A 25,405-nucleotide genomic window follows, 5' to 3' on the forward strand; every position below is an offset into this window, starting at 1 on the left:
ATTGCAGCTAGATAACATAATCCTCACATTTTAGCTCCAATCCTACAGTGAGTGTGTGCTTTATTAGAGAGGGATGTTTTCATGACAGTATTTCCCTAAATCTATTTCTGCAGCCCACCCAAATAAATAGCTTGTACGGTCTATTAATCAAAACAGCTCCCATGTGAAATCATGTATATACATTTTTAGTGTATTGGCAATAACTTGTCCCCCAAAGGGAAACAATGGCACAGGATGCAGTCTGGCTCTTCCCCGAGTCTTCACACCACATCATCTCCCTCGTCTTCACAGACCAGATGTTCAACGTCAAACACAAAGGAACTCATCCTTCCAACGTCTAATAGGCAGAGGCGTGAATCATAAACACGAAAACAATCTGCCATGCAGTCTCCCCTAAGAACAACCCCTGACCCACTTTGATATTTATAGGACTATGGAAAGCCCATGTGCACGGCCTTGGTCAGTGTGATGTGCTGCTGTTTGCAACTCAGCACCGTGTTAATCATAACGTCACATGCACAAAGCTTCGGAGACAAAAACAGAATGGCCTAGAAAAATGCTGCTAGGTAAAGCGTTTGGGGCTCCAGACTGTACACACACACATTCTGGCACCTTCTCAAAATGTCAGCTCTGTGTTGTTTTCTTTTAAATGTAGGTATAATAGCAGCATTGCAGGATATATTGCTTAGTTGTGTTGTCAAAACTATTGATACATAGGTACAGAGTATTTTAAACTAATCTCAATACTTTTTGGTGCAGTATCGGCGTCAAGCCAGCTGCATCTCCCTAATCTCTCTTCTCTCCGATAAGGAGTTGACACACATATCATTTTTAGTTTAGCTCCAATCTAAAAAGAAAAAAACGGATCTTTGTAAAAAAAAAAGTGTCATATTTGATGTTTACTAGCGTCTTCCTGCTGTTGTCTGCTACTAGCCAAGATAAGTTTTATCTCATTGTCATGTTATAATCTTATTAGATTTATCTTTTACTAAATATTTAAAATTTCATGCTTAGTTGTGTTAAATTTCCTCCGCATTATTGAAAATGGTAATGAATATCGACATTTTTCAAGGTATTGTATCGAAGTTAGACATTATGGTGTCGTGACAACATTACTGTATAGCATAAGTTGCGACCGTATAAGGTGCAACCGTCAAAAAAACAAGATCCATTAGATGAGATTGCCTTTCTGTTTTGTTTTTGTTTTTTTTCAGTGAACAGTAGAAAGCAGCATGGAGGCCAGTGACAATGTTTCGGTGGTTGCATCAGTTTTAATCTTTAACTTCAGTCTCTCTTCAAAACTCGACACTCACTGAAGGATGTTCGGCACTGCTTGAACGGAGAAGGATGGAAAAGTATTACACGTGTCACAGCATCGTGTCGGAAAAGATGCGAAAATTAGCATGTCGACCCGGATGTCATGTTTCTATCACAGTGATTGGATAAGTACCCATAACTACTGCAGAGTCATTTGACGTGGGAGTGTACGCCAATTGTACCCTTTTCCTACTGAAGACAAAATCCAGATGTTGTTGGGTTTTTTGTCCAGTGTGAAAGGGGTTTTAAACAGAAGCAAATCACTGCTTTCAGAGGAAAATGTTGTTTGAGATGTGACAAAATATAACTGGGCATTACCAGGAGCAACCGCTCCCAACTGAACTACAAGCCTCACCATTTCATTTTACTAATTAAGGAGCTGCAGAGTGCTTTTCATCTTCATTATACCCCTCTGGGTGGTGCAAAAGCTCACAAGTAATGAGCTTTACAAACCCAGCGGAAAAGGAACTTGAAGGACAAAAAGGAAGTGTGGGTCATTTTTGGAATCAGGAGACTAAGGACTCAACTTCATATTTCTCTAAAATAGACCAAACTTTGGTGAATAACCACAGAATACCATAATGTGTTGGTATTACTCAAGTGGCTAAGGTCACAACAAGGTATCAAAACTGGACGCATTGTTACAGTTTTGGGAGCAGTTTGGGGCATTGGGGGAGGTTTATCCGCGTCACCTCACGCTAAGGGAATAAAGACCATGACCACAGTGAATGGATTAATGGATAATGAATAAAGGGGAGAGAGAAAAGAGGCTTATGCTCCCAAAACCCTCAAACATGTTCCTTAGAGTCTGCATGTGCTGTTACCCAGTGTCTGCAAGCAGTTCAAGTGGTGGTATTATGAAAATAGCGATGGTGCCATGAGGTCAAACTAAATGCCTTCTTGGCATCGCTCACTGAAATGGGATTCCTATTCACGTTCCCTTCACTCACCTTTCATTAGGGCGCAGTGCAAGGTACTGATCAGCATTAGCTCTCCACTTACCAAGAAAGCTCATTGTCCATATTTTACTGGGCTACTTTCTTTACTAATTCAATTGTGCTTAAAACCTTTGAGCCTAAAGCTGAGATGTTCTCACACAGAAGCTTCTGTTCCACTTTTGTTCCAACACTGGAAGATAAACTGACGCAGCTCTATTGGATTTTGCTTCACGTCTGAAAGCATGTGGTCACTGTAACTCAGATACTGAAGCATTAACTTTCCTCAAGAGAGCTGACCAAACTCCAGCAGATTGAAGATGTAACTGCGCTACTGGAAGAGCTGCTTCACGTCAGGCCAAATATAGCCTCCATTATAAGTTTTACCTTTGAGCAAGTGCACTCTATTTAGAGCCGCAACCAATGACTATTAAATGAATTACCAACTATTTTGATAATCAATTAATTGATTTGAGTAATCGTGAATCACCTGGGCTGAGGGAGGCGGACTGATACTGACTGATGTCTGTGTCCTTCATTCTTTCTAAACTACACTCAGTATTTTGATGTCAGGAATATTATACTATTGACAGTTTAGGTCTGTTTCCACTGAGATATTATTGAGTTGCAGTGACAGATATTGCAGCCCTAAAGTCAATTAGTTGTTGGTCCGTAATTTAAAATTTTTTTTTAAATTGTGAAAGTTGGTCACAAGATGACGTCCTGAATAGTCTTGTTTTGTCCACAACCCCAAAGATTTTCAGTTTACTGTCACAGAGAACAATTGAAAAGGTAGATATTCACATTTAAGAAGCTGTATTCAAAGATTTTGGAAAGTTTAATCTTTTAAAATGACTGAAAAGGATGTGAATATTTTCTATTTTCTGTAATCCTCTGTGACAGTAAACTGAATATCTTTGGGTTTTGAATAAAACAAGATATGTGACGTCATCTTCGGCTTCGGAACACAGATTGATCAACATTTTCCAGCAGTTTATGACATTTTATAGACCAAACAACTAATCAAGAGAATAATTGGCAGTTTAATCGTGTGACATTCATGTAACTTCAGTACTTTCCAGGTGAAATTTCTCTTTTCCTTTACCTTCCTTCCGTTTTGATCTTGGTGCAGGTGATGCAGGTGACCCTGGTGATCGACCGATGGTGTCAGGTTTTGTTGGGGTAGTCAATCTCCGGTCTGTATCTTTCTTAGCAGGAGACTCCATTCTCGGCGCGTTGTCCATCTTCGGTGGGCTGCTTTCCCCCTCTGGGTCAGGCCTTGTCGGGTTTGTGTTCAGATCCGAGTGAGGAGCTGGTCGAAGAGACAGACAAAGAATAAAAACAAGTGAGTAAATGACGAGGTAGAAGCTAAGACAAGCACAGAGATGGAACTCAACCAGTTGGTCTTCATTCCTGTCACTGCCGGGCCTCTGAAGTAGTTTATTACAGATGACGTAAACTTCCTCAAGAAAGAGCTGCATGTATCGAGTGTGAGGGGTGGAGTCGATGGCTGTTTTCTTAAAAATCAGCACTGTAACAACATAATGAAACAGAACACCTCCAAAGAAACAACCTAAGCTCCTCTGTTCCTGTACAGTGTTTCTTTTAGTTGTTGAGCAACATCATCTGCCACAGAGATTACAGCTTTTGTTCAGAAGCACAAGATAATAGGTCTTAAGCTTGCCCCTTCTGACTCTACGGCTAATACCATTTCTACTCTGCGCAGCTGATTTATCGACAGACCGGCCGGAGCAAATGGCCTGACTCCCTGGCAGAACAAAACACAGTAATTGCTTTTTGGCATCCTGATGATTCTATTGAGGTGAAATGAATTGCTTAGGAAAACAGAATCAGAGTGATCATCTTCCCAGAAGTAGTCAAACTTCTTTTTTGATAAAAACTACTAGAAAGGAGCCTGTTTAGGCTCATGAGTCACCTCCAGTGTGAGATTTTAAATGTTTTTTTGATAAAAGAATAGCTGGTCCGGTTTGTTGGGACAGCAGCTTCACTCACAGCACTATGACTCACATTTGGCAGACTGCTGCTTGAATCTCCTACTCAAACATTAGTTTGCCCAGGCTTTGATGGCCGAACAAAGACCCTCATGGGAGGGACACTTGGCTTTGTCCGCTCAGCACTGTACCCCTGCGCTCCCTGTGGAACCATGTCGGAGCGCAGTTTCTTCTGCATAGTCTCTGAAGGTAAACACTGGGGCAACATGCTGTAAATTATTCAGACTTTGGCTAAAAACAACACAGACCGCAGGGGGGTGTCACACTGAGACAGTGGATGCACTGATTTACTCTACAAATGCTGTGCTATTCAAAAGTTTGCATAGAAGAGCACCAATGAGCAGCGAGACCAATGCTGTGCAGCTTTAAAGAGAATTGATTAGCTTTCTATAGAGTGTGCAACTGTACATTGTGCTTCAGAAACAAGCATTATAACCTATTTTTTTCCAAACAAACTGCTCCCTCGTGAGTTTTACTGGACAAAGATCTGCATGAATAGCTGTCGGCCAAATAAACAACTTCACACTACCGCAACTACAGATTCTAGTAGCGTTCAGTGAGATATCAGGCCTCATGGCAAAGATTGTCTGAGCTCAGCTCGGCTCATGGAAAAGCGATGTCATCAGTCTGGGAAATGGAGGCGGTTACTGATGACCCTGAGCTGGACGAAGTCTGATAGCCTGAGAGAACAGCAGTCTATGAAAGAGTCCAGCTGGGAGACAAGACATTGTGTTTCCCCTGTCGAAGCATGCCACTATTAAATAAGCATTCCTCGGGCAGCGATGTGCTCTGACAGAGAGGGGCCATTGTTGTGGACTCTTCATGGCAACGGGACAGCAGCCAAAACACTGCAATGACAGTGAGAGGAGAAAGGAAGGAGGAAGGTGGGGGACTGCTAGTGAGATAAACTGAGAGGAGAAGATGAACACTGGGATCAGTTCAGTGCAATTTTGCAACAAAATGCAACTTTGTGGGAGAAAAACAGCTGAGAGCGGGAGCCAGAGATGTGTTCAGGGATTAATTTAAAATGAATGCAATCATCAACCAAATCCCTGCGCATTTTTGCAAACAAATGATGCAACCCCAGGCCTTCCATTATGACTTCTCAGATGACAACTCATAAAACCCTTGCTCCTATCACCTTAGTTGTCTTATATGCCCATAGGGATATGTAAGAAATTTAGAGGCAAGTGTAGCTCTGACAGTGGGGTATTGTATTCCCTCATATCCTGTAAAAGTTCCCCATACACCTGAGAACTGGAGCCACAAAGCTTTGGCTGACTGACAGGACTGTGGGCGACTGGTCAGACAATCACTGAGATCTATATTGTCAATGATGAAGAGAATGAGAATGTAACACACTCTGGTATGTTGACGGCACTGACAATGAATACCAATGAAACCTGAAGCTCTCTGGAGGAAAATGGGATGGGAGCTGAGGGAGAGGAGTACTGCTGTGTGGCAAGGGACTGAAACAAGGGCTGATTGATGCAGCACTCTGACTGTCTGGCAACAAGACTGCTGGGAGAACAGAGTGTACGATAGATGGCTGAAAATTAATGGTAAAAAAAACATAGAATGTAAGAAAAAGTTTGAACTATGGCTGTATTTAACAACTATTTTCATTATTGATTGAGGCGGTTACAATTTTTTTTTGATTAGTTGACTGATTGTTTATTCTGTAAACTAGAGCCCAGCTGATACTCGATTTTTAGGGCCAAATATTCTTTTGTAGAATATTCTAATATTAACATATATCAGCTCCTCTTCCCCATCCTCCATGTCTGTATGTTAAAACGCTGCGTACATGCCGCCACATCAGGCCAATTGACCTGTAGTAAACTCCACCAGCCTGGTTTCTAAACAAGTGATGCCATAACAGCTGTTCGACATTCACTATTCTGAAAATTACTGCAAATATCACCATATTCGATCATATCTAGTATCAGCCCTAGCCTCATATAGACACATTTTTTGCAATGATCCCTTAAATATGCTTGTCAAAAACTTAAAACCCTAACAACTAACCCTAACCCTAAAACCGTAACGAAGGACGAATATTTTAAAATTTAGCAAAAAATAGTCGGTGCTTAATTTTCTTTTAGTCAAATAATAAGTCAACAAATCATTTCAGAAGTTACTACTGCAATTCCTTTCAAATGCATACTTTAAAAAGGTATCACAGGAAGCTTTTGATGACTAGAAGTTCTTAAGAAGGAAGGAAATGAGAGAAGTCTGCTCAGTTTAATGACTTTGATTCAGGGACATTTGCCCGTCCTGAGCTGACATAGTTACGGGAACAAGTGCATTTGGAAAGCTGCTCACTCTGACCCCTTACAGCAAACACGATTGAGACATAGTCATGCAGGGCTTTGAGGAGAATTCTTTAGTAATATTTGCACAGATGTACTGAATGCGATGACAAAATGTGTTCAGCAATGCATGAACTCTGTGTTCTGGCTGCTGTCACTGACAGAAAGATATGACTCCAACCAAGCTAATCAAATTATCACATTCTTATGTAACAGTGTGTCCTCATGTGCCGCATTTATTTGTGAAATCATTACAGAGACAGAAAGATCAGCCTAATTCTATTATCATATTTATACACCCCCTACAACACAACACAGGGGGTCTGTCAATGGAGCACAACAATGACTAACTGCCTCTTTACAATATTTACACTCCAGCTTCCCAGAGGCACTGCACCCAGGGGACGACACCAACCAAAAGCCATTAGACCACCCCCTTGTGATATCACGTACATTATTCATATTCATAAATCAATGCACACCAACTTCCCCCTGAGATGCTTGAGTCTCCATTGGGCTCTGAACACGTAAAAACCACTTTGGTTATGCTTATAACTGGATGGCAAGGAAGAAAACTACACAGGACAAACATCTGGTCAGCATTTCAAAAGCTTGACAACATTCTCAGACATGTTGGAGGCTTTGGTGCGTACGACCGGTCCTTCTTTAGATGTCTTGAAAAGCTAGGTATCAATCAGCTTCTTACTATAAGCAATGGGGTCCAACATGATTTTGATTTCTGCATTTGTGTTTTATTTGTCCTCTTCACACTGGTCTTAAGTTTGGCAGGAATCCAATCATAATTTTACAAATTCAAATCGGAATCTCGATAGACGTTGGATGGTAGTGTATGCTGATGATGCCAAAATGTAATAGAGAAAAACTTGGTGCTTGACAAGATAATCCAAAAGCTGCTTTGAGAACACTTTGCCTTTTTTAAGTACTACTACTTCTATAATTAGCACACTATTGTATCATTCGCATAATCTCTTGCTGATCTGTTGTTAGTAAGTAAATAAACCTTGAAGCAGTGACGTCATTGCATGGTCGCTTTGTGTTTTACCCTCCAACTGGGTATCAAATGGCTATTCGACAGCTATGAGACCCTACAAAGTAGGTCAGAGGAGGTTCAGAAATCTGCGGCATGCTGTGCGTGATCACTGGTTGAACATTGCATCGTCACCTTGCACCTCCGCTCAGCTGGCCCCATCGTGTCTCCCCATGGGGCCTCTCGAGCTGTAGGTGTCAAACAAAGACTCAGGCACCCAGCTGAACCCATTTATATGCAAAAGCGATACATTGAATAAGATATCTGTAAAAGTCAGCAGAAATGGTAAAGGAACCCCTGCAGGAGCGGGTGTATGCATGCATGCAAGAGCACAGTGTGGGAGCAGAGTGGCAGGTTGGGAATCAGCAGGTAATTAGCACAGACTCAGTGCCATTTCCCAGTCAGAGGCATGTCAGGTTGGACAGAATATATGTGCAACTTCAAATGTTGCTTTGGAAAAATGTAGCACAGGCTCTACAAAGCTCATTTTAGATTCACTCCCAAAGTGCAATCACAAAGGAACTCAGCACTTTACAGTTTGGCTGATGACATTGGAAGCAAGGAGCCGAGTTAAAACTGGGACAACTGGTAATGCTGCCACACACAAATGTGATTTAGCAAAAATCCAATTTCACAGCATATTATTTTGTGAGAGCAGGTTATAAATACCCACACTGCAAAGCCTGATTCCTCATGTAATGCTGCCCCAGTGCCAGTTAAATACTTAGTCACCTCCTAAACTGCAGGGCACAAGAGCCCTTTAGTTTAATTAATTTAATTATAACAGAGTATGAATATTTATGTTGAAGCAATAAGAATGTCGCAATTAAAACAAAAACATAAGACAAGAGAGAATAAGTCCTTGTGACCTTGAATGGAAGCTCTTTCATCTCCACAAGATACGAAGCACAGGTCTCTGACAACATACCACACTGCTATTTTTCTACTTGTTCATCAACCTCGCAGGGGACCTGTAAGCCAGGGTAAGAAAAACTTATGTCCTCCACAGCGCAGCAAAACACATGACTCACAGTATGACAGAATCGGCAAACTATGACAGCACATTCTTATGACTATGTTTGCTCATTAACAGCTTAGGGAGGGATACTTTCGGTGGAGAAGAGCAGTAAAAAGCAATCTCAAAGTGAAACTGCCTGCTGCAAAAACAAGCAGACACTTCCGGTGTGAAATATGTACAAAGAAGTAATGGCATGCTTTAAAATGATCTTTCTTAAATGATAGTGACTAGTCATAATTAATGTGTCTTACAACTGCTGCGCATTCCTTATGCAACATCAAGAGCTCCAATGTCTTGCCAAGACATTGTGCAGTGTAAGAATATAGGGCATGGCATGGAATATTTATGAAGCCAAGAAGAGCTTCACTCTTAAGCACAGTCTTCTCTGTCTCCTGGCAAACAGATAAGTCGAGGAGTGGCCGCACTGTCAGAACACCAACAAGGTTTAACATCGGTGAATCTTAACCCTGTAAACAGGACGGAAATGCATTCTCTAGAAAAATGCAAATGAGGAAAGCAAGAGGCGAGGAAACAGTATGAGACCAGGAGTGTGAAATCAAAAGACTGGAAAGGGAGAAGGGCGGCAATTTAAAAAAAAAGAGAAGAGGAACTCAGGGAAACACACAGAGAATGGATCTGCATCTCATTTGGGATGGGCCAGGGGACTAATGAACTACCTCATCGCTTACCCCCCTAACCCGTCGCCCCTTCACCCTGTTGTGTCCCTCCAGCACCGAATAGGGTGATGTAAGAGGGCAAGGGGGCCCAGACACACAGGAAGCGCAGTGTAAACAACAAGCACTGACTCCATGCCAAACGAGGCGCTGCGTGTGTGTGTTTAGAGACCAAAGTTTTCATTAGATGTGATTACAGCTGGGGACTATAATTTTAAAAAGGAACTGAAATAAACATTACCATATGCTGCACACAGAATGTACTTAAAAATACCACCAGCATACTTGGCTATGTTTAATTGGGGCAATTATTGATAAAAAAAATCAATCTTTTAGTGTCCAAAATGTTTTTGAAAAGTGTTAGATGAAATTTGATGCAACAAATGTTTGGCAAAATTTGACACTGATCGACTAACAGTCCAAAGATGTCCAATTAACAAGGATAATGTGGAAAATCTTCACATTTGAGAGGCTGAAAAACTTTAAAATCTTTATGTGCTCATCATTCTTGTTGATTGGTTGTGATCATGATATATCTGAGACAAGGACTGAGTAAGACCTGCAACTACCTGCTACTTTTATTATCGATCCATTGGCCAACTTATTTACTTGATTGATCTTTATCATTTATCCTATATGTGCTGCAGCTGCCTCCACTGGCTGTTTGGCAGGCAGCCTAACTTTTGCCTGTCCTCTGTTGCAGATGCCAGAAAATATCTTTAAAACATCTTATTTCATTTGAGCAACATTCCAAAATCCAAAGATTTTAATTTACTATCTCATGAGTAGAACAAAACCAACAAATGATCACAATAAGGAGACTGTAACTTGACAGTGCTTGACATGTTTGCTTGTAAAATGACTTACATTAAATGATTAATTAGTCATCAAAAAAGCTGCTGACTAGTTTTCTTTCTAAAGACTAATCAATTGATCAGCTAATTGTTTGAGCTCTAGACTGACACTAAAAAGAACAGGTCAGGTATATCTGATGCAGACTGATGAAACCACTCATCTGGCTACAGCTTATGTCTGCCTAATAAGGTCAAAAGTGGTCCTGCATACCAATCAAGAAAGTTGAAGACAAGACAGCGCACCCTCACGGCGTGTCAATCGGTCAGTGAATACTAATGTCTCTGTCAGTGACTGCAACAGCTTCCATCCCATCACCTGGCCCAGGCGGAGGACAATGCCTGGTATTTAGCTGTTGCTGCTCTCTCCTGCACCAGCGTATGCGCCAAAGCCACCGCGCTGATGAAAGGCACCGCTTATCTGAACAAGCAGCAGCCCCCCGGGGACCCTGCATGTGCTGCTGCCACCAGCATAAAACGGATAAGTAACCTAGAGAGTCTGACCCGCGGTGGGGGAAGAGTGTCACAAACTGCCTAACTTGAGTCTTTCCTCAATGACATCAGCGGACGAGGAGGGATTTGTGGGCCGCACAAGCTGCCATTCATAACTGGAAGCAGTATATCGGCATGCCAGCCAGTCGCTCCTAGCAACCTGCTCCACATCCCGTTTGGGGGGTTGGGAAGTGACAGCATGATCCAATTCTCTCTAGTCTCAGTGTTGGGGAGTTCAGGTCCCCTGTCACAGTCGAAAACCAATTTTAGTCAAACTAGGATTGAAATTATTTGTTCTAGTTTTAGAAGAGTAATCTTTTGCAATTAAGTTTGTAATGCCCTCAAATATTCAGGAGAACAATGCTTCACATGAGCCTTTGAGAGAAACATGGTCCAGATTTATAACTAAAACTCCCAATGTTTAGCTCCATGGTTCAGTGAGAAGGTCATTAATGCCAAGCAAAGTTCCCAGGTTTCTGTAATCCTGAATTTTCCATCTATGTGGCAGTCTATTTTTCTTATTCTTTATTATATTACTGAAAGTGATCCGGTGCAAAAGGAGTGAGCGTTTCAGGCAATCCTTGATTCTTTGATGCATTGCAATTCTCTCTTGAAAGATTCATTCTTGGTGCAGAAAAGTCAATAATCAGAAATTTAAGACCCAATTCTTGACATTATGATCGCCTGTAACTATTTTGGTAAGACTGGGCTGTATGTTCCTTATGGCTGAACCAAGTGGACATCAAACATAACGGACATAAACATTTGTGTCATGTTTACACTCTAAGCGAGGCAAATATGCTGTTTTAAAATAAGTTACACAGTAAGAAAAAATAAATCATGTAAACAAATCAAAGATGTTGATGCTTCAAGATGAATCAATAATTGTTTTATAAATTGCATTGAAGCCCTATGAAATGAATTGATTTGTGAGGAGATTACCACCCCTAAGCATCACTGGGACCAATCAGTAGATACAGATATAACTAGTGACACTTTACATCAGCTCAGTTGACATTTTGAAAGAGCTGTGACTGTGTGTGTCCTTGTCTAAGGCATCTCAAGAAACTGTTGTTTGTCACTTTTTTTCAATATGGTTATTTCTGTAAACATTACCTAAAGCTAAAGTCAGGCACGGGCAGTAATCTTCAGCCTGTTCAACATACAATTACACCAAACAGTTATCATTAACTGGATTTTTGTCTCCCCACACAAAAAAACAGAACTTTTCTGCTTGCAGCAGGGTTTTCTTAATCACAGGTAACTATGACAACGCCAAATTTTGACTCCCACCTCTAGGTGACGAGGTTCAAATCCATCCACAAAATCATGAAACTGCAACAATCTTATCACTTCCTAAAAAGCCAGCAAAAGAAATTAAATAACTGTGTAAATGAGTCAATAAAAGGCTCCACATGACACATGCTACACCTGCCAGGGAATGTGTCGGGAGATCAAGATGTGTTTATAGTATAAGAAGCATGCCCTTTAGCTGAACACGGGCCGGTCTAATATTAGCAGATAGGTCTGGTGACTGGAACTTTCAGAAGACCAGAGAGCACAGAGCAGCCCGTCTGGGATATTTTCAGACTTGTTGGAGGTGGAAGGAATAAGCGACACAGTCCAAATCAAGACTTCCCTCCCCTCGTCCTTCCTCTAGAGTCCCAGGGAGTATTTAAAATTTAGGAAACAGCTCTGCAGCATCGGCCTTCTTGCTGTATGTCACAGTCGAGACATGAAGGGGTTAGGAAAAGCAGATGCTGTCCAAATAGAACATGTGTACGTTTCATGGTCTTGTCGTGCTTTTAAAGTGAAGGGTTTAGTAGTGAGAACAGCATGTTTCTTTGGCATTCAGTCCCAACTACCCAGCTGCTGCAGCTGTGCAGCATCTAGGACCAAACAGGCCAAGATCCATATTTTTAATTTTGTCTTGTTGTCTGTTTTTGTTATGGTTATGTAAATCAAACGTGTAGAGCATATTGAATTGCCTTCATGCATTGCATGTGTTTAAAAAAAAGAACTTGAACAGCATCTGAACAAACTCTGCACCATTGTCTGGCTTTATTACGCCCTGGTGCAGTCAATTCATTAGTCATGTGTTGTTTGTGTTCGTCTTGGAAGTTATCTACCAGTATTTTTGTTGGGTTCATCCTTTTGGGAGTTGGCATGTAGGGGTGCCACAGTGACAACATTTTCCCATCGACTCAGAAGCTTGTGACAACACTGATAATACCCAGTACACCGGCTTTCTACATGAAAAGACGCTCGCTATCTGTAGAGTGCTGTATTAATTTCTTTGCTCATGAAAACTGAACATTTCCTACAGCTGCAGCTTCACATTAAAAGCATTTATCTTGTGAAGCACGAGTTGACTTCTCTTTTGAAGTAGGCTAGTCACAGGGACTGCAATGTGTTCAGTGAGTTTAGCATTGTTTCTTAAACGTGTCTACGGAGCAAAACAACGGTGATTTATGACATTTGATGACAGCGGATCAATTTTAAAATCAGTCTGTTGGAATAATGGAACAAGAAGGAGCTGTTAGATGAAGGGCTGTAGGTGACAGGCTGCACATCTCCAACTTCTCAGTTAAGTAACCAACTCCTTTTCCTTCATTAACATTATCAGGTAATCAGGTTCTCTATTACTGTTGGGTTTAAATCCCAAAGCTTTTCGCTTTGACAGCAAATCCTCAGCCATCGTCTTGTCAGTCAACTATACTTTATCTTGTCACGCCACAAGTTAAATGTGATTCCTGATACTCTCTGCTGTGACTCTGCTGCTGGCCCCACTGCTTTTCAGTTTGTAAACAGTTTGTAATTGTTGCATCTATCATCTGACTAAGTATTGATTTTTAGATGGTGCGGGCAGAGGGTAAGTAATGTAATGGGGCAATGCCTGACAACTATGTAACACCGGACACCAACAACTGGGCAAGCCTACTGGTATGCTTATTTGCTTGTTTGCTGAGAGTTGGATGTGAAACAAGTTAGTTTAGCTCGGCATAAAAACTGAAATCAAGTCTTCACAGCTAGCGTTGTTCTGCCGAAAGGTAACAAAATCCATCAACCATTACCTCTCGAGCTCACTAACAACTTATAAATCACCCTCATGCAGTTTAACTGACAGTTTTAACTGAGGAGTTGTTTTGCAGAAAGTAATTCTCCTGTATACCGTAACACACACATTTCTCAACACACTACTCATCACCTAACGATTCTGAGTCTTGCAACCTGCAACTCAAAGTAATCTCAGGTGGTCCTTGACAAGTCCTAGCTCTCTGAATGATCAACTGTATTACATATCAAAGGGTCTTGTTATAAGGAAAAGACCAAAGGAGCTGAAAAGGTGAGTACAGGTTGTACATCATAAAGTCATTCTTCAAACACATTCTCTACAAGCCAGATGAGTTCTTGGGGCAAAATGTGAAGCTCACTTTAAAAGACTAATCTACCAAAACAGCAGCCCAGAGTCATTTTAAGTGTGACTAATAACACATGTAATGGGGCTACGAAAAGTCATCGTCACAACCCATTATGCACAAGACATAGAAAACATGAGCTGCGTATCAATTATTTGTCACATCACAGCATTTTGATTGACATTACCTAGAACATATGGTGGGACTAATTATTTACAAGGTGAGACCACATAGACATTCTTTGTCATACTTGAGCTACCTTTTGTTTTAATCGGTTACAGGTGGTTCAAGGGTAAGCAAGTTCAGCTCTAATCCTATCTAATCCTACCTTAATCCATGTTTTCAGAGTAAACACTAAGTTTTCTACCAATAAATTTTAAAACGGGTGGTCCAAAATTAAAAGGAGCTCTCACACAGAAGCTCAGTGAGGTTGTGTCTGTCATCCACTTTCTCAAAAACAAACATGAACTGTGCCTGCCAGCATGCACGTATTGACCGTTTCAGTAACCATTTCCTGGTAGAATACTGCAGAGGCAGACAGTTGACACACTTTGAGTGCTGGTTAATGGGAAGGCTTTCTGCATTTATTTGCCTTTCCAGAGTGCTGGGTTAGAGATCCGCCTCTATTCCCTTATGAGAGGTCAGTGTCTGGGTGGTGTGATTTACTCCATCTTGGTGCTACAGAGTGGACCTGACACTGACGTGATGCCTCCTCTATGTGGGGAGATGAAATTTGGAGAAGGCAGGTCAATCATTTTTTTTTTCACCTTTTCCACATTATTGCATGTCTCCGCTTCCTCTGGTCTCTGCTTTTCCTCACTCAAATGTTTTTTTCTCTCTCTTTTTGGTCTCTGTATGTAATAGAACTGGACCCTGTGGGATCTACTTTGGACTGACCTAAGGAGTGCTTCACATCCTGCATCTTGTACAAAGGCACAAACATACATACAAAAGCTTGCAAATTAATGGATTGTCCATTAAGAACTCCTACTGTATATACAGGGGGAATTATGAGCACAATCGCATAACTGCACAATTTGAGTATTGGGACAGTGACACGATATTTGGCTCTGTAGATCAGTTATGGTTGCAACTAATGACTATGTCCTTTATCATTTACGCTGTCAATTATTTTCACGATTAATCGTTTAGTCTACAAAATGTCAAATAATTGTGAGAAAATGCTCATCACAATTTCCCAGAACCCAAACTTCAAATTGCTTCTTTTGTCCAACCAAAAGTCCAAAACCCAAACTCTTCATTTCCAATTATAAATGACAGCAAAAAGTAGCAAATCCTTACATTTCAGAAGCTAGAGGCAGCACATGTTTGACATATTTGCTTAAAAAATGACTGAAATGATTATTAGATTATCAAAGTAGTTGGCAATAAATTTTATTTCAATCAACTAATCAATTAATCGACTAATCGTTGCAGCTCTGTACTGGGTGAAAAGTAGTTGAACTGCAGCCCCAGCAACATCATACTGAGCTTTTCAAAATGCAGGGACCACGTCTAAAAAGAAAGGGTATGATTCCAGCACTGTTCAAACCAGTATGCTGCGAGGACCCTCAAGCACCCTTAAAGTTGTAACTCAGCTCTTGAAACCTAGACAGTGTTTCATTTTAAATCCAATATGCAGGAGTATAGGGGAGCCAAAAACGAAAAAAAAAAAAAAAAAGTGTCACTGTCTAAAAACTGCACTGCAGTTTCTAAAGCAGACCTCAACGCCACAGTGCTGGCATGACTTCAGTCGGTTCTCTGGGACTCAGATGTTTCTGTCCTTTTCCCTTCACTCTCTCCAGACTTCAACGGGACAGGGGCTGAGTCCCTTCTATAAAAAGTGTTGAATGTGGGCTTTGAACATATCTGAACATGCAGGAACTGGGAAGCCCCCCAGCCTCCTGCACCAACATCACTGCCTACTGAAGTAGCTTTGGAGGAATAATCAATTAATCTATATACACCAAAAGAAAAGTTCTATCTTGTGAGAGTGTGGTAAAGTCTAATAATAATCAGCTTTAATCCTTTTAGCCACGCATGCCTGGAAAAAGCCATTTGATTGACAAAGTAATCTGTGATTGCAGCCACATACACTGAATTAAATGGATTATGCAGGTTGGAGTCCACACATAGGTTGGTCTCCATTGTGGATACCACCCAGTGATATAAATAACATTAAAAAACAGGTGGAGCAGTAGGATGAATGTACTATTGTGACTTTACCTGCTTTGATAGAGAAATATTCAGATTTTTAATTTCAAAGCATTATGGACTTGAAGCTTCAACTCTTCCTGCCCACAGGACACCATACTTTACTACTTACAACTACTACTACTTTACATACTACAACCATGTAACTTGAGTGTTTCCGTTTTCTGCTACTTCCACGCCACTACATGTATTTCATAACTTTAGTTACGAGTTCCTTTGCAGATTCAGATTATTCATTGTTGATAGATTATTACCTGTGATGCGCAACCAATCAGATAGTGTTGTGGGTGGGACTTTGAGTGAGATCATAGATTGCTGTTTACAAACAGAGAGAGGATGCTGCATCTGAGCCAAAGTAGCTCATTTATTAAAAAATAAATAAATAAATAAAAAACTAAAGATGACAACAGATAATTCAGAAAAATTATGAATATTGGCCATGAAAATTGCCAATAATCTGTCTATCTCTGATTTGGATGATACATTTCAAACATGACTGGTTTCACGTGTGGCTAACCTGTCAAACATATCTCGCGCAGAGCACGAAAACATCTCATTATGACACACACTTCACCACTGCATTGCTCACAATTATTCCTGCACAAAAACAATGTCGGCTCCCGCCGTTATCTGGCTCCATTATTAGGCAGTGAATCCAAGAGGCCCCATGGGATTCTGCCCACTGCTAATTTACAAAGACACGAAAGCAGCAATCTCTCCAAAAATGGGACACGGTCGCACGTATTCCCCTGATTACATAACAACTCCTGCAGCTGAAGATGTGTAGCTGACTGATCCTGTTCACAACACTACAGGCTTGACAGCCAAAGCTGGTGGATTCTCCCATATTACACAATAGACAAGGACTACACTATGATCCGACTGCCTGTTAGTCTGCTGAGGCTCTTTATCCTCAGTATGCCTGCGGTGAAGTAGCTTGGCTTTTTGCTTAAAACAAAGTTTGCATAATGGCTCATTAACAATTTAAAACATCGCCTCAGTATCTTATGCATTGTGTACCTACAGTAAGAATTTAGAGATACGAGCAGCCACATTCATCGGCCTGTGAATGTGCTATAAAAGGCAAATCTTCAAGGAAAATAAAAGTTTCTATTCATCTCAGCTGGTCACAGCTTAGCTGTTCAGGTACGGAGATTAAAGAGGACGACCAAACAGAGCTGATTGTCAAAGAGCGGCAGAGTGGAGAGCACCGAGAGAAGAAAGCCTGCATAAAGAAAAGACGGATTAGAAGATCTTCTCCAAAACTCCTGACAGCAGATTTTCACAATGCTGTGCCCGGCTTTCAACGGCTCTAGTCCAAGGGCTAGTTTTCAAGCAGGTCAGATCAAGTCAGCTTTCTTTAGTGCCTGTACTTCAACAAAAGAAGGAGGCTTTTCCAATTGTCCTTCTGCTTCCAGGTGTTGTTTGAATATCTTGCTCCCGGATGTTTTACATGGGAAACACACATTCTTAGGAGCGGAAAAACATGTCTTTTATCAGAGATTTTTTAGTTATGGACATACTCTCTCTCCTTCTTCATAGGAGAATGTCATAAAGGTACAATCTTTCTCAAGGGCAACATCATGAGATTTAAGTGACATTCAGAAGTTCATCCTTATCTGAAAAAACAATGATCACAGAGTAAAGCTGTGCAATCTGGCCAAAAAGGTAATATCATGGTCTATTTAATCGCAATCACAATCCACAGTGTGCGTGGATTGAATTTCTTCATTGGCACTATTAAAACACAAGATTGCATTAAAGATAGTTCTCCATCCATCATACTGCTAGCTATAACGTTGCTGCTAGTCAGTGAGGTTATGTGAAGTTTGGAAACAGAAGCAAGAGGACATTAAAGACCATGATCTCTACAATTCACCTTAAAATTTAGATGACGGAGGCTTTCAAGATTGATCATGACTCGAAACCGACAGATCGCCCAACCATCACAAAGTAACACCAAGCTGCAGGCTGGAGAGTTATGCACAGGGAGGGTTGGAGCTCTGCAAACACTTCACCAACGATGACTTATTACAGACTACTGGAAAAACAACTTTTGATAATTCATGCATGTGTGTGAAGTATAACAGAACGGCTGACATGCTGCGTGTCACATGAAATGCCTCTGCCACAATGTGTCACAACACATATGACGACAACCCCTGCTGGCTTTATGGTCATATGGACATTATGTTAGTCAGACTCTCTCGTCTGCTGGTCAAGATTCCCACGATCAGGGTGGAGCACGTCTCTCCTCCTGCCTGATGCAGCGCCAAAACAAGCTGACCTCCCTCCACGAAGCCCCCTGTCAGCAGGAAGGAAGTTTTCTGTTGTCAGAAGGAGGAGGTCACATTGTGTGTCCCCTTCTATTTCCAGAAAACAGGCGACATGTCAGTGCACAATGCTTTGGCATGGAGATTCAAGTGTTCGATTGGTTTTTGGGGGTATCTTGCAAAGACTCATTTCACATAGGCCGGTCTTAAACTGAGAGATTTGTTATACCTGAGTGCACAGACATGACATTGTCCTTGAACCGCCTGATCACAAGATCGCATAGTTTGTAATTGCACGTATAAAGCAGTAAGTAAGTAAGCTGGATCTGGCCGGAGTGTGAGGTGAACTCTCTATCCTGCACTTTGGCCCCCTGAGCTGAGCCTCTCATCAACATTTTCTTGATTTCAGGACTTTATTGATGCATCATCTCTGCACCAGCACAAAATGAGCACGACTGCACCTGTGCACACATCAACTAAACTAACCATTTGGAAAACATCCTGTAGTAGATCCGCAGCACAGAGGAGAAAGGAAGGGATGCCAACCCGCCTGTGACTGCATCATGTTAGTATTGAGCTAAACATAACATACGGAGGGGGATGGGATGGGATGGGACTAGTCAGATTACCTCATCTAGCGCAAATTGTGTTATTATAACCCCGTTGGCTGAGCTGTGTGCAAAAGAACTGGCACCACATTGTGTAGCTATTAAATGTCATGCCATCAGGAATCAGCTGATGATCATACCGGTGTTTTGTTTTCGTCATCAGAGGGTAAATCATCTTTGATTGTCGCTCAGATTAAAATCCGTTTTGGGGTTTAGGTGTTAATCTTGTGGACAGCAGCAAAACGAGGTTGCGTTCTCTTAATGACATGAGAGGACTGTCTGTATCCGCACCTCCTAATGGATCATTCATAATTCATCAGACAAATTCATCCCTGACTACTCTCTCTCCTCTCTCTGTGTTGCTTTACCTCATTTTGCAACAGTGTTTCTCAACACACGGATGAGCCATGCAACTATAAAGTTAACACCCTCAAGACATTGTTCCGACTCGTGCTGTTTAAACGTGATAGAGGACGTGAATGACAAAGCACAAGTGCAGTCTTTTTTTTGTCTTTTTAAACAACACAGACTCAGCTCTCAGGTAAGACTGGTAGGTAAATACTTACATGTTGCTCCTGGCAGAGTATTTTCCTCCATTCCGGCGGCAATACCCTCGCTTTCGGCTCCTTTGTTCATTCAAACATGCGAGTTTCGGCTCTTCCTCCCCGGGCTCATTCCTCAGGCAGAACGAGGGGGGAAACTTGGTCGAGTCACTCCAGTTGCACCCGATGTCCTGAACGAACCGGGGCAGGAAAAAACAGCCTCTCGAGTGAGCCCAGACACACCAAAAAGGTAAAAACTACAAAACACCAGCCAGTACCTGCATGTGGAAGGAGGTACGGGCGGCTGCCGCTGGTAGAAGTTAAATAAAAACGAGGTGTCTGAGGGAATTTGGGAGAGAGAAAGCGGGGAGGAGGAGGAGTGAGGGAAGTTTCTCACTCTCCGACACGCCACAGCTGATGCTGGGCTCGTGTGGATGGTCCCTCACTGGCCTCCGGATCGGACTGTACCATTACTAAGAGGGGGGTGCAGCTACTACCTATTGTTTTATTCGTTAGATACTCGCTAGATTCAACGTTATGAACGACGAATACAGTAACAGCTCAGTTAAATGTATCTATGTTATACTGTTAAAGCAAATCGTACTGTTAAAAACGCTTCTTTTTTATCTGAAGAAAATTGTTACCCCCCCTCCCTTCTTATTGGCCCCTCCACCCACGAAACTACAATGCTCACACAGCCAGGTCACAGTTCAGATTCAATATAAACCTCTTCCTTGGAAAGCCTTTGACGAGCATGCTTGTTATATTTCCTGCACTGTTGTTTTCAGTTTTTAGAAGTACTCTTTAACATCTGATTAAAATGTAGCAATATGTAAGCCACGTGCAGGTTTACTGATTGAACAAAAAGCTGAGATTGCTGTAACCTTTCTCTGCACTCAACAAACAGGATTTCACATGTTTTTGTGAACAACTTTGCACTTTCTCTGCACAATTCCTGTGTGCTTTTTAGTATTTGAAAATACAAAACTTTTTAAAAGAGTCAGCACATTGTAGCTCCCTTAAATGTAATCTATTGGCACATCCAAGTGACGTTTTCCAGCAAAAGCTCTTCTTCAGACTTCAAATCTATATATCCAACATTCATGTTTGTCCAACTCCAAGTAGGTATATCTGCTGGACAAAAGCAGCATGAAATGGAAAAGGAGAGGTGGTCCACACACTGAATTTTGCAATATTGTTATATTCAATGTGCAGACAACCTCTTATTTTCCTTCACATAACAGTTGAAACCAGAAAACAACAACGTAAAATCTTTTGAGGCACTTAAATGAAGATCTATCTGAATTTTTTTTTTTTTTTCAAAAAAACACGCAAAACACATGCAGTAAAGAGAAGATAGCTACTACTTCATCTGTGCTTGCATTTTAAAGAGGCGCTATGTCGTTTTGGAGAAGAAATTCAAACTCAGAATTGTAATATCTGCAATATTATTGAGGTAATAATACAAAATCAGAAATATATATATATATATATTCCATAACTGAATAAACAAGCTGTTCTCAGAGGAAAATAAGGTCCCCAGAATGCTGTTTGAAGCTAGAATTAAACTAGGGCGGCCCTCTCAATGTCTACAACTGAGGTACAACCATATGTACTGTTCATGATTTGTTGGAATAAAAAGGTGGTACAAGCATGTCATTTCAGTCTGAAGAGAAGACTAGGTTTTCCTGTCAGCCTGGTTTTTGTTTTGAATGATGGATGTTTGATGCGTTAAACAAGTTACTCCACCCATGATAGAGCTTCTGTTATATACTTAGACTTTTCGAACATCAGAGAGAGCACAACCCCATTCAACACATTAAACTTAAAAAGGATGTTTGTTACATAACAGTTTTATGTTCTGCTGAGTGTCTTCCCATCTACCACCTGTGGATCCCTCAGAGCATCTGCCGAGGTGGGGGCTGGGACAGGGGCTGATCGGCACGCTTGAGAGGGGACACCCCGTCAAAAGGACCCCAGTGGGGCTCTTTTGTGCAGCTGTTGAGTCGTGTTCACCCCAAACCCCCAAGAGCCACCTGTCGCTGCAACTGGAAAGTGGGGGGTGTTGAAGGAGGTGGGGGTTGGGTGTGCTTTAGAGTTTGTGGTCGATAGGTTATACAGAATTAAAGCAGAAAGAGTGACTGTGATGTGACCGCATGTCTCAAAGTCTGCTTCTGAATTGTCCTTGATGAATTCACACCAGTTTGTCAAAGATCCCAGTCCCCCTAAAGTCATTACAGTTGGATGACTCAAGAATTATCAGTAATTGAATCACAGATAAGTACGGTATTTAATTTACTTGAATAATGAGCAATTGGGAGTTAAGTTTACATTTCTTTCAAGTCAAGGAAATTTTGAAGGAGAGTAGGAAGCATCCTTGAGTACAAACGAAGGATCAATGGCTTCATACATCATCCAAAACTCAGGATTTACAGAAAGAAGCCATATTTCTTTCTTAGACCACCTTTGCTATTAGTTACCATGAGCTAAAGATTATTAAGCCTTTATATCCTGCATGGTACAAACTCAGCTAGTTCAATAATCTCGTATAAAAGGAAAATAACAGAGTAAATTGTGATATTTTGGACAAACAAATACATATTTTGTGGTACTGTATCAACTCTATAACATCCTTGATATATTCTGTTGTACACCAAAAATCATTGGAAAGGAAACAGCTGAACCTCGTTATCTTGTCTTTATAAAGTGCAAATATGAATCAAATGCTCGATTAACTCTTTTTTTTAGACTAAAAAATGTTTTAATTGTTGCACAATATTAGGGGGAAGTAAACAAAATGCTTCAGAAATCATAAAAGTGAATTCTTTCTTTTCGAGTGCTCTGCAGATGCACCTTTTTAGATCTTTTGTGCTGCCTCTCTAGCCAACGTATTGAAACCCTCCAATGCTTTCATCCTTTCAATCTTCTCTCTATACCAGCTCTTGAGCCAGCACGTGCATATACTTGCACACGAACACCTGTGCACACAAAAAACTGTTTTGTGAGAAAGTATTTTGAATCAACAACATATATCATACTGATGTTAGTGAGCTTTTTTATACTATAAAGAGATACAGTGACCTTCAAAATTGGATGAGAAACACATGAATACATTTACTGTCTGCAAGACTAGCAAAAGAAAAAAATACTGACGTAACAAGAGAAAGATTACCTACTTGTCACAGTTTTATTTGAAATAAAAATGGATTTAGCCTTATTGAGTGAATATGACAAATAAAAAACTTTGCACATGTTTTGTACAGTTTTCTATTAAGTTCAGAACATGTATCTGCATGGGTTTCTGAGTTTCCTAATACTTCATATCTGACCAAAACAAAGTAACCTTGGGTTTTTGAAGAACTTGTGTCAGTGTTGCAAATAAACCATTACTATTCAACCTTGCACACCAGATAGCAGGCCAGGTGCATGAGCCAGCAGTCTGATAGGAAAATGAAAGGGCTCGGGATTAAAGCATAGCTCAAAGTCAGGAGGCGTGTGTGTGTCCATTTATCACACATCACTGTGCCCTGCTGTGCTAATGAGCCATTCAAAGTAAGGTAGATGCAGATAGGAGAAAATAGCACAGTTGGTGTCCATTATCTGCATTTCAGATGTGCTGAAATGTTGCGTGTCTTTTCTGCAGACTGAAACGGTGGCTGATGAAAACACACAAGTGCATTTTGTGCAGTCTTTATAATCTCTCTCCGTTTATTGTTTTGAAATCATGCCAGGTCTTCTGCGCAACCTGTGAACCTGCATCGTCTCCATTTGTGAACCGCTTGTGTGACCTCACTGCACACAGGAAGTGGAGGCGCCCCCTCCTCCTCCATCCATCCCTCAGTGCTCAAGAAAGGAGTTGATTTTGGAGCTGCAGCTGCACTCCTCGCTTAACACACAGAGACCCCCATACACACACACACCTCATTAAACTGCCACTGATCGCCGTGAGCATTTTATGCCCATGAAAAACGGCAGTTAACAGAGAACACTGGGAATAAGAGAGTAAACAAAAATCATTGCTACAGAGACGACTCGATTACATCAGTAAATACACATCCCGAAAACAAGAGGAACCAATTGAAGAGACAGGGGACACAGAGTAAACAAATCAGAAGAAAAGGAAGAGGGAGTTGGAAGTAACAGACACTATGGGACAACTGATACCACAGAGGAAGAGAGAGCCGCTGATGAGGGCTTATCTGTGTAAAGATAGTCCTGTTTACTGAGTGTTGTGCTGTTTGAGCTTGAAATGAGCACAGGAAGAAGGTACAGCCCAAAACAAAATGAACCGAACAAACAACAGTTGAAGTTCAGGTGTTCAGGGGTGGGAAGAACACCACATGTTGCTCAAGTTTAAGTAATGCTACTTGATTTAAAGGTGCAGTATGTAATTTGGGGGAAATTTTACTTTGTTTATATGTGGCGGACCCTGCCATCTTTCTAGCTTCAAACAGTGCCCTGGGGACCTTATTTTCCTGAATTTCTTTTCCAGAACTACATAGTGCAAGTAAACTTACTTCCTTTAAAAAAAGTACAAAGTTAGCTCTTTTGCTGAGTACTCTGAGACACATTTACAAAACAAAAAAATCAAATACTGTTGAGCTTAACTATGCTTTCTCAGCTAATGTTAATGTGAGCAGGAAGGATTAGTCACAGTGCAGCTACTGTAGCCATATCTACAGCCAAGCACTACTGTAAAATATGACAAACTGATTTTACTTTAAATAAATTACGGGAACCAATTACTAAAGTAGACCCATAATCTCACGTTGTTAAAACGTTTTAGCTCGTACATCTTTCATTTTATAGCCTGCTTTACTTGTTAATTCTGAGGTAATCGGTAAAGGTAAAGTCAACTTTTTAAATTCACAATGCAGCCTCAGCTTCAACCAGGCAGAGCAGCTGCAACTGTGCTGACAGCCAGTGACTGTATGCTGTCAGAGCTCGGCAATTTTGAAAGGAGTGAAGAAAAGTGTCACTTCATCTGTCATTTCTGTAGTATCTAAAGAGCATTTCCCAAAACTGCAACACAATGCAGAAAGTTGTTCAGAAACACTTCCCATGTTGAACCTTCATGGGCTCCGTACAGAATCCCTCTCTGGTCCTCTCCTCTCTGAATGTACAAAAATATAAACTGCTCTAACAACGACATGTTTGCACCATCACTGAAACATGCAAAAGAAAGCAGTCCCATCGTTCATATCCTTAGGAACATGGTCACCACCAGCACCGCCAGTCAGTCTAGAGGTCAGCCACTGTGAATGGCAAGGGTAACCCTCAGCCTGGTAATGAAACAACAATAGCAGGAATGTTCAGAATGTCCCCAGAGAACATAGACCCAGCCTATGTTATAGACTACTGAATACACTATCTCTGCCTTTGGCAAATGGAAGGTAGCATGTAAGCAGAGGGGGTGGGGGAGCATAAGGGAAGGGTGGATACGAGGCTAATTAACTATGATGGATTTACTGCAGAAATGTGTTTGTTTGCAGTTGCTTCGTCTATTCCTAGCTGAGATATTTAGCAAAGATGGCTTTGCACACAACATTTGGATGATGTCACCGGAATGGTTACTTATTGCTGGCTCAGTTTGCTGTCAGGCTTTACAAAGCATCACTATTGTGGTTACCTCATCACTGTCTCCACTCAGCAGGGTCAAAGGTCAGCTGCACCTGTAGGGGTCCTGTAGA

The 25,405-nt window shown here is 41.2% G+C and overlaps 1 protein-coding gene across 5 annotated transcripts in view; it reads right to left on the reverse strand.

Moving 5' to 3' along the window:
• map7d1a (MAP7 domain containing 1a) overlaps positions 1–20,131 on the reverse strand; it is a 45,496-nt gene extending 25,365 nt beyond the window's left edge. For 4 of the 5 annotated variants that reach the window (XM_073484715.1, XM_073484713.1, XM_073484714.1 and 1 more), the window contains exons 1-2: positions 19,740–19,906; positions 3,358–3,564 (exon numbers count right to left, since the gene is read on the reverse strand). In XM_073484715.1, coding sequence (XP_073340816.1) covers positions 3,358–3,564; positions 19,740–19,809 — 277 coding nt within the window. In that variant the 5' untranslated portion in view covers positions 19,810–19,906. Of the gene's footprint in view, positions 1–3,357; positions 3,565–19,739 lie in introns of all 5 variants that reach the window. The other variant, XM_073484716.1, reaches the window with a different exon arrangement.
• Positions 20,132–25,405: the final 5,274 nt, after the last annotated feature.

Source organism: Pagrus major, chromosome 17, assembly GCF_040436345.1.
Source record: "Pagrus major chromosome 17, Pma_NU_1.0".
In the NCBI taxonomy this organism is placed as follows: domain Eukaryota; kingdom Metazoa; phylum Chordata; class Actinopteri; order Spariformes; family Sparidae; genus Pagrus; species Pagrus major.